Source organism: Opisthorchis viverrini (genome assembly GCF_000715545.1).
Source record: "Opisthorchis viverrini unplaced genomic scaffold opera_v5_480, whole genome shotgun sequence".
Classification (NCBI taxonomy): Eukaryota; Metazoa; Platyhelminthes; class Trematoda; order Opisthorchiida; family Opisthorchiidae; genus Opisthorchis; species Opisthorchis viverrini.
Window position 1 is genome coordinate 281,677 of NW_008752138.1, and position 10,255 is coordinate 291,931.

General features: G+C 46.2%; 1 protein-coding gene across 1 annotated transcript; it reads right to left on the reverse strand.

The window, feature by feature from the left end:
• Positions 1–348: 348 nt before the first annotated feature.
• On the reverse strand, positions 349–9,690 carry T265_11318 (hypothetical protein; the record flags this gene model as incomplete). The annotated part of the gene is made up of 5 exons (XM_009177943.1): positions 349–978; positions 3,790–3,884; positions 4,369–4,602; positions 7,931–8,104; positions 9,434–9,690. The coding sequence occupies 5 exons, from the start codon at positions 9,581–9,583 to the stop codon at positions 699–701; spliced, it is 933 nt and encodes a 310-aa protein (XP_009176207.1).
• Positions 9,691–10,255: the final 565 nt, after the last annotated feature.

The following is a 10,255-nucleotide window of genomic DNA, read 5'->3' on the forward strand; positions in this document are numbered from 1 at the left end:
ATGGATGTGTCACGTGCAGGACACGGACCAAACGAAGGCATGCCCTGATTGGTCAAAACGCCAGCCAATCCGGATCGAGCATCTTTAACTCTACGCTTCTCGCCCCTCACGGAGATTCTAGCACGACCTTGTGGAGCACTCTGTGATAACCCTATAAATACAGTTGTAATAATTCTCTTTTGTCTTCATAAAGGGCTGTGTAGAGCTACCGTGCCTTTGGATATACCATAGTGGACGGAGCAGGAAGCCAAAGGGTCGATACAGAGTTGCGCGCGGTATCACGTTAAATATATCCAACCGACGTAGTGTAACAAGTAAAAAGCTCAGCTAATCAATGGGATCAGATTAGAAAAGCACTGTTAAAAAGCGAGAATGATAAGCAATTTTGTATCCGGTTACATACCGCTTCGGCTAATCACATGCCATCGCAAAAACCATTAAGTTATCACAGTTGACGCTACTGTTGCAATACATAGATAGGGGGTATATGAAGATCGATCTGAACGATTTAAACAGTGCATGAAATGCCCGTGGGGTGAAAGATCCAAGTGGGGAAAGGACAAAATAAAACATTATTAGTGAGTGGGGTAAGAAAAAAAAGGTAAGCAAAGTCAATAACAAGTATCTATCAAGGTTGAATTCAGAACTGCGAGTCTCCCTTCAGATCTGGTTCGTTCTAGAACGCACGGAAAAACGCATCACGTTGCTTTGGATGAAGAAAAGCTGCTAATATTGTTGCTGGGTAGCTCGTCCAGTGGCAAATTCGATTTCAGATCCTGTTTGAAAAATCGTTCCAGGCGGTCGAAATATGCGGGAAATTCGGTGATGTCATTGTGTCCAGCTCCGTCAACCCACAAAGGTTCTAGCGGATTCGGTAGGCGGGAGTACAACTCACGCCCGTGATTAACCCCAATGACGTCGTCCGCCGTCCCGTGTATGATGAGTGTCGGTGATCGAATCTTTGGTATCTTTTCGATGCTGTAAAATAACATCACATCAAAGACATTGAACTACACTGAACAAAGGAGTCAATGCATTGCTCTCGGCGGTATTAAGTGTACCACACTAAAAAGTCTATATTTGTTTAATTACTGACACTTTGTGAGTAGCACAAAATAAAAACAGTACTGAACAGATGCACTCCATTGGCCTGCTACCCATAAGCAGGATAGCCCGTACAGCCAAGACTGACAACATAGACAGTTTTTGCGAAGAAATATGTACAATACGCACACAATAGAAGGACTGGCATAGGATAGTGGTGCTCAGTCAGTGAGCACCTCCTTCTGAGGATGGTTCTAGAGAGTGGGAGGCTAAGGTTCGCAGACTCGAACTTCATTGATTCCACTTCACCTGGAGTTTGAGGTAAGTGATATTCATACTGAAAAATTTCGCGGCAATGATCGCTAAAATACTACATCTCGAAGTGCAATATTCGTTCATCAAATTGCATAATGTTCTACAAAAATCCCACAATGTATTCACAACAGAGATTAAATGTTGTTTTTGCGTTTGGAAAACTCTACTAAAATGGTAAGAAATGTAATAAAGTAATAAAATAAAGACAATCAGAGACGCGTCGGAAAAATAAACGAGCGATAATAAGGCAGTGCCCTTAGAGACAGAAACTTTAGAGGCAAGGGTTGCGGGAAATGGTAGTGGGACTGATGCTGGTGCAAGACGGCTTGGATACTGCCAGGTTGCCCATGCCTAGACAGGGGAAGTCGAGGTGCAGAGGTCAGGTTCGAACCGCGGAGCTTCCGAATTCGTGCTCTAATCACCTACCCATCTCGTCCAATTCTAGCAGTCTCTGGTCAAGCGCAGTAGAGGTCACGGGGACCCCATACCGCAAAGCGTGATGGACCAACAATACGCAAACGTTTCGTAATCTTTCACACCCGTTTGCCAAGTCGTACGTTATCCACCTCGCGGTATCCGTCACTCTGAAGGAGGCATGGGGATGTCGATAGATGGTGCCTCGGCATGCGTAGCACATGGCCGAGCCAACGCAATTGATGGTGCCGGATGTTTCCCACGACTAAAGTAGTAACCTTTACCCTCACATTTAACACGGAAGTGGAACGATTTATGGCGCTCTGAGTCGACGCATTGGCATGAACCTAGCTATTTTGTCCGACTAACCGATTAACAAAAAAAGAAGGAGAACCGGTAAACGCCTGCTCGGTTTACAACCCAGGCCAGAATGTATTGGAATGTTGGTAGCTCGGGGGAATTCACTGTTAGTTGATCACGTGACTGTTGAGCTGTTCACCGAGCCTGGTAACTGACTTGCAGACGTTTCGTCACTATTCGAGGAGTCGTCATCAGTGTGCTGTTATTTGGGTAGTTCCTTTCTTCGTGCTTGCGCTCATATAGCTGACAAAGAGCAGCTTTAAGCGACTACCTGATTGGTCATTGATAATAATCCGAATTGAAGTCTGACTGGTCCGTTCTTGATCCGTGTTGCGTTGTGGTCTGAATGACTCGGTATATTATAGACCAATCAAACAACAGGAAGGTGAATTACGGTCATCAGCCAGAACAGGGAATACAGGACAACCAGGCCAGTATGTACGGGACCAATCGAACGTGAGAAATCAATCATTCTGTCTACCAATGAAGCGATTAAACGCGTCAAATACTTGGAGAGCTGAATGTCACCGGACGAATGGACCAGAGTCGAAGTTAGCGAATCGTAACAAACATGGGTGTTTTTGGGAAAAAACTTCCTACCTAGGAGAAGGTCTTACGAGCACTTCAGCCCTGTTCTGAGCATACAAAACCTGGTTTCTGTGGGCCGAAAGTATTCTCCAGCTGTTCGCCATCTGGCGTGAGCAACTCAAAGGAGTGACAAGTACCGTCTGTAAATACAAAGATATTGGTAAATCTTCACCCGGATAGCGTCCGCGTAATTCACCCCGCGCCTGACAGAGGACGCCGCAAGATATGGTTTACCAATGGCGTTCCCGTTCTATTTAGGCTGTCTGGCGTTCAGCTGTAGCGCCCTTCCGGTGCCTGGCTGCCATGCCACCCGAAAAAAGCACGAGGGCTGGGATACTGCCAGGTTGTCCAAGTCTAGACAGGGGAAATCGAGAGGCGGAGGTCGGGTCCGAACCGCGGACCTTCCGGTCAGTAAAATCGTGCTCCCCGAGATTGTCTGGATGGACTACGAGGCCTCGGGGGCTCGTAGTACAAGTAGTAACCTGGCAATAAGCTTCTTTCTCTTCTTCTAACAATATGACATTCAAAGTGTTATGCTGTTGTCAGTTGATAAAACGGTTTTCAAAAGGGATAATGTGTAGTTGATGATGACGATAATTGCTAATCAACCATATTTTCTGGGTTGTATAACTTTAACGGTTGGGCTATTTTCGGTCGGAACGTTTCGGGTGCCTTATTGATAATTATATATAATAAATAATCGATCAGCTGTAACGTCATTTGATGCATAGGTGATGTACCGTCCAAAGAAAGCACGAGAGTTGAGGGGCTACCCAAGCCCAGACGAGAGAAGCTGAAGTACTGAGATTGAATTCGAAGCACGGACCTTCCGGCAAATAATTTCGCGTCCTTATAGCTGAGCCACCTCGGAATCGAGTGCCTAGTTGAGGACCGAAGGTCGGCGGTCTTTGGTTGATCACCAGCAGGCACTGAGCAAAACCAGTTCTGGTGGAACGCTTGCTGACTTCAATCATACCGAATTTCTTACTCTTTTTCATTACTAGCATATATTCTACGATTTGGCCGAATTACCGCGTGATTGGCTTTTTGAAAGACACAATAACTCACTTGGTAAAGGCATCGAAACAGAAGCTCGTTTTTAGATTAGGCCAAACGACCCTCAGGCCGGACATGAGAGGGGAGTGGAGAACTACGCCGGCAACCTGGAAGTGAGCGTGCAGGGAGTGAGATGTATTCACATTTGCGTTGATCACTTTGTTTTAAAGAATGAATGTGAAGGGAGCACCAGATACAACACACACACACACACACACACACACAAGAACTGCAAGCCATGGTTCACGGCTGGCCGATACAAAACCTCAAGGAAACGGATTGACAACAAGGGGTTTCTACTGGCCGCTTAGCTCCGCAGGATGTTACATATTCACCACACAGTACAAAGAAAAAGAGCCCGAAGGCAGCGAATAACAGGAGAAATTTGGCTGTCACGAAAGGTCTAGTGATCGATCCTGATAGGACAAAGAAGACTGCTTAAATAAATTGTCGAACAGTGAGAAGCAGAATAGTCGATGGTAGCACACGTTTGGATAAACAAGAATGAGACATAACACTCAGCTATCAACGGTGAAAAAAAAACGCTGAGGACAGTACATGGAGTATGTGTGAAGAAAAGGGTCACTGTACCTTGTATTTCGTTGCCAGTTCAACTGTCGGTGCAGTTCCGAGGCTTTGTCCGTAAAGAATCGTGCGTTCCAGCGGTACAGAGAAGCGTTCACGGAGCTCGCTCATCACGGCCTCCGCGTCGGCGTATACATTACTTTCCAAGAGATCACCGGTACTCAGACCGTAACCGGAATAATCATAAGAGAGGATATTGACACGGAACCGACGCGCGAATTCCTGCAGGAAATCGGCCGTCTGAGTAAAACAAATGGAGGCGTAGGTAAGCGAACCAGGTGCAGTCAGGGTTGACTTCAAGCGGATGACATTGAATATGGTGAGATAGCAGCCGTTTCTGGGTCGATGGACACTCGCCCACCGTGGGTACTATCACGCAGTTTGCATTCAACCACAGGTGTATCAGCCTGAACGCACGTATCCGGTTTAAACCCGAGGGGATAACACCGGAGGATGGACAGGGCGAACAATGGATATACAAAATTAAAAGCATACATCTAAAGTTGCTTTGAGGAGCACTGACTCTTTGGTGGACTCATAAACGGCTTCACAAGACGCTTCGTATTAGATTTGTCCACGAGGTTTCTGAACGGTTAGTAGTCATCTCAGAGAATGGTTTAGGCAGTGATCATGAGTATATCATCTCATTGTCAGAGTAAGAACAGGGATGGCACACAGCGAACGAGTCAAAATTGATCGCTCCGTGGGTAGGGACGTAGCCCACACTTAAACCGAGTTTCCGCTCACGGTTTGATCAGTCTTCCCGTTATACACTACCATCAGGTATCGCGATGCGACCGTCTATCTATCGCAGCGATCCTATCAGACTGTTCATCGGACAAAGAGGCCAAATAATTAGGCTTCCGACCCATCAGGGTAAACACAGGGCTGACGTTGGAGGGTGCGGTACCGACTATCAATGTCCTGCTCCCAGCTTTTTGAGACAAAAAACCTGTATGAACGCCCCAATCAACATCCTGTCTAAGGTTGAGCGAGCCGGAATCAGCTCAGCCCTCATACAGCTACGCCAAACCCAAACCAAAGTTAGAACACTCCAAGTAAGCCGGGTATAAGAACCTACACGTAAGTACTAACAGGACAGTTTCATCAAAAACATGTGTGAAACTCGATACACACGGGACTCGCATCAACGTCTGACTGACTGAAACAGTTTCAAGGCAAACCATCAACTATTGGGTTCACAAGAGGGGCAACAAAAAACCCCTAAGAACTTCGACGCTCCAATTCTGAATGTAACAACCTTCAGTTAGATTCTCATTCAACCATGGTATTCATATTGATTCAAGCACCATGCATAACAAAAACTGTTTGAATTATACGGCAAATATGGTCTAACGTGACAAAAACAGGAAGATTCTAGCACCATTTCGGTGCCCAGTTGCCATGCGACTCGAAAGAAGAACGAGGGTTGACATACAAGCAGGTTGCCAAACCGAAACAGAAGCAGTCGAGAAGCCCGGGTTGGGTTTGAACCACAGACCTTCCGATAAGGAATTTCGCACCCTAATCACAGAGCTACCCCAGTAACGGTGGATACTACTGATGGGGCATGCGAGTAGCATGTTTTCCGTAAATCCGCTTCGCACCTCTTGAAAAGTGAGATCTACTACGGAATTTGTGGGGTCGCATTTGCTTGCATCTGAGTAACAGTCAATGAATATCGAGAAAAGTTCAGGAAGACGCGTTCAAGGAGAAGATGGATATTCAGTTTTTGTAAACATGATGCATATGAGAGTTTTACTTCCCTGTCCAATAGTCTGTAACTGTTCACTTGGTTTTTTCTAATACATAACTCCGCAGTGAAGGCCTTCTTCCCCGAGTTCAGGGAAACCGAGGAAAAACTCAATCGAGTGTGCGGAATGCAGGGTAGTATTCCCAAACTGGATTGATATACCAGACTAAGGAAAATTCAGTCAGTTGAGTTATTCATACAGATTCATTTCGAATGCAGATTTCTACCAGAAATTAGTGTAAATTAATAGTGAAGGTCAAAAGTGATCCCGTGTAAAGCCCGAGAACGCCATATAGTATTCGGGAGAGTCCACTCTGCTCCGATGAATCAGCTGGTCACACCTCACAAATTACACCTTGTATGTCAGGGGGCCGTTTACCTCCTAGAAACGTCTTTGCCCTGCCTTGTGTAGAAGACCAAGGGACGACCAGTTCATGACTTGACAACGAAGCACGAAAGTCCTCACCAGTCGACTCAGTCGCAATGGTAACTGCCGTCCACCAGAACGGAGACATCAGGGGACCTGACAGATATGGCTGTGCCACACAGTCAATGGCGGTCTTGCGTAAAAATTGTAGTCTTCAGTGCATGCGCCTCAGTCCCTACCATACAGGACAAACAGAACCACTTCACAGCTAAAAAGATTAGACCATCGCCTCCAAAGCTTGATTCTCATACCCTTATTCTTCTTATCCTCTGTGAACGAGGCAGAAGCAGTTGGAACGATTGTACACGGCTTGTGAGCTGAAGAAATAAAACGAACTTGTGACACCCGCACTTGACAGCAATCGCAACATACTAAGTGTCAGCCGCACTTGGCAGCAATCGCAACATACTAAAGAGTGTCTCCGATTGCTTCTTACTAAGTGTCAACTGTTTCCACAAGGTTAAATTTGCGTTGACCCTTGTCACACAGCATTGCAAGTGCCACATCAAGTCAAGCACAGTGAGCATTGCTTTCAGCAGCCATTCAGAATCAATAAGACGACTTTCGAACGACATAGTGTGCAAATCAATCCAATCACCCTTACAGAAGAATCAAATAATACATCCGTCGGAAAGTTATGCAATGTGCATCCGGAGACGGTCAGGACTAAATGTACGAACAAACCGTTGACTGGACAAATGTGTGACGAATAGGCTATGGAAGAGAGTTGGGCATGTCCTGATTGGTTAGAATATGAGCCAATCAGAATCGAGCCATTTTTACTCGGTACTTCTCAGCTGAGCAAGAGCGTTTTGGTGTGACTTTGCGAATACATTTGCGATAAGTTGCAATTGCTGTAGACTAGTTTGTTCCCATTGAGCTTTTCAGCCCAGTTAGAATGCATCGAATCAGAACTGCAAGTGATTGCAGACTATCGATAGTATCCTCTACAACCAAAGTTCACCTGGGCATGTTCCAGTCGTTGGTGTGGTTTACGCCCTTTTAACAGTCCAAATTCGCGCTCGATATTATTCGCTAACAGCTGGCTCGCGTTTAAACAAAACTTCTTGCGTCGGGAGCGATGCGAGCAAAGGTCACATTTCAGCCGGCGTGAGGTTGTGCGCACAATTGACCTGACTAGTTTGGTAAAAGAAAACCAACTAGCAGATGAACTGAGAGGAATCGATCTTTGGCATTGCAAAAAAACAGCAAACGGTTGGACTGCTCGCACTCTTGACAGCAGTGGCGCCAGGATCGGAAATCATAAAATTCGAAACTCAGCTAATGGGCATGAATATAGGAAAAGTGGTCGCCTATGCATTTGGCGAAAAACAGAAAAAATACACAGACTTTCTATCGTGAAGTTCCAGTGGTAGAAAGCAACATACCGCACCCAAATCCACTGCGTTTCCATGACTAAACAGAACTGTGTACGGAGCCTCTGTACTAGAAGCCAAAACAGTAGTTCGACGTGGGGAGCTCACAGAAGATAAGCAACCGCCATCCGATGGAACATACAGACAGACTATTTTCGATTGACGTTGGGTCGTTGTGTAGAAGGCCTGGGAGGGGAAAAGGGAAAGATGGCTAAGGGGGACGATACCACGAATGAATCGAACACAATCCATTCAAAAAAGATTGAGTGGGATGTGTAGACCAAGGTTGATGGCGTGGTCAGCCCCATACCAACCGTACGATCATCGAAAGTAGCGATAATAAGGAGGGTGGTGCGATTATTCGGTGGGCTTCATACTGGGGGTCAAAAAAGATTGAGTGGGATGTGTAGACCAAGGTTGATGGCGTAGTCAACCCCATACCAACCGTACGATCATCGGAAGTAGCGATACTAAGGAGGGTGATGCGATTATTTGATGGGTTTCCGATCCAGAGAACTGGCAGTTGTTAACGTAACTGATTTTACTGGTTAGGGCCCTCACAGTTCATCACCATGTAAATGAGCTGAATAGACGAGATATTTAGCTAGATTCAACTGAGCAACCCATCAAAACTGAATTTGTCCGGAACTGAGAGTATGCAGTGAATACGTTTCAGAGGTTTCCACCATGCATGTGTGTGGAAAGAGGGATTCACGGGATAGACAGCCCTCTGGTAATTGACCACACTCTACGGAAATGAGCTGCCATTTCACTTCTACTGCCGCCACACACGACCGAAGGAAGCACGAGGGCCAAGATACTGCCAAGTTACCGCAGGCTAGACAAGGGCAGTCGAGAGGCAGAGGTTGGGTTCGAACCACAGACCTTCCGACCAATGAATTTGCGCCCTAACCACCGAGTGATATCTCGAACTTCTGGATCTGTTATAGGAAGATAGTACTCAACCTCCAGAGTGACTACCACAAGTCAACCACTACTAACTAAAAGAATTAACTGAAAATATTTGACAGAGAAAGGGAGAGAGGAGTGCGTGGCAAGAGTCCAGCTCCAGATTTACTTGTCTAGGTTTGGACGAACTGGCACTATCTTGAACCTCACATCTTCTACCGGCTCCACGAAGACTACGCCGATGTTGGCTTGATATTATATATATATATATANCATCCTGATGCAACTCGTGAAAGTCCACGAGACTAGCGCGCGTGTGGAACAGCTGGGCGGCAATGGTGCGCGAGAGAAAGAAACCAGGGACGGACTGAAAGCATCAAAAATTTTAAATACTATCGCGATTCGGTCCTTCAAAAGATGAGACCAACTCCATCCATCAGGAAGTGATACAGAACAGTGCCGTTGAACTAGAGACCACCGAGAACCACGGCAAAGAAAAACTGAGTCAACCAGTCCGGAGTTAGGAAGGACAACTCAATACGAATGGATCTAAATCCACGAACGCCAGCCACATGAACAATTCAAAAACATGTAATTCGAACTCACGAGCAACTCCGACGGTTCCGAAACGTTGGACATATAGGGAAAAGCGTTCAAATCCAGTTGGAGTCTGTACGATGATCCATCCTCACAAGCTACCACTGAATACGTCGGTCGCGGCGGATAGAAAGCATATTTGGCCACGATGCGTGCCATAGTTCTGGCGTCGCTTCAAGATCAACCAGATAGTCAGTATACGTGGCCCGTGAGCATCGTATACATGGCATCAAGGGTTCCGTAAGGGTGCGTTCGACCAAGAAATCTGAAAGATAATGGCACTTTAAATGAAACACTTGCTGAGATTTCCCCCCAGAGAGAGCCTTTCTAGGTCACACTGATGTAAAACAACAGTCTGGCATGCACCGGGGTTCATTATTTACTACAGAAAGGAATAGGAAGGAGATTTAGAGTAAAGATATGACGAGGAGGAAAGATGGAGCAGTGGGACAAAAAATTGTTCAGCTACAGTACCTTTTTGGTGCCATGCCAACGGGTGGGGGGAACATGAGGGCTGGGATATTGCCCAAGCCTAGACCGGAGCAATCGGGATACTGAGGTTGGATTCGAACCATGGACCTTCCGGTCCGTTAGCTGGGCTGCCTCGACAACTGAAAGCCGGTTTCCGAATATTCGACCTTATCAATCTCACCGGAGGTGCCGGTTCGAAACATGCTTCACGTCGAACTCATGATGTGGAGTAAAGCCGATACGACAGCCTTTACTGACAGTGAGTGAGTTAGAGCTAGGTGCGGTGAGAGTTTGGCTCCCGGAATTGTAACTGTTCGAAAGACCTAGCAACCGATTATAAGTTGTTGTCCTACACGTATA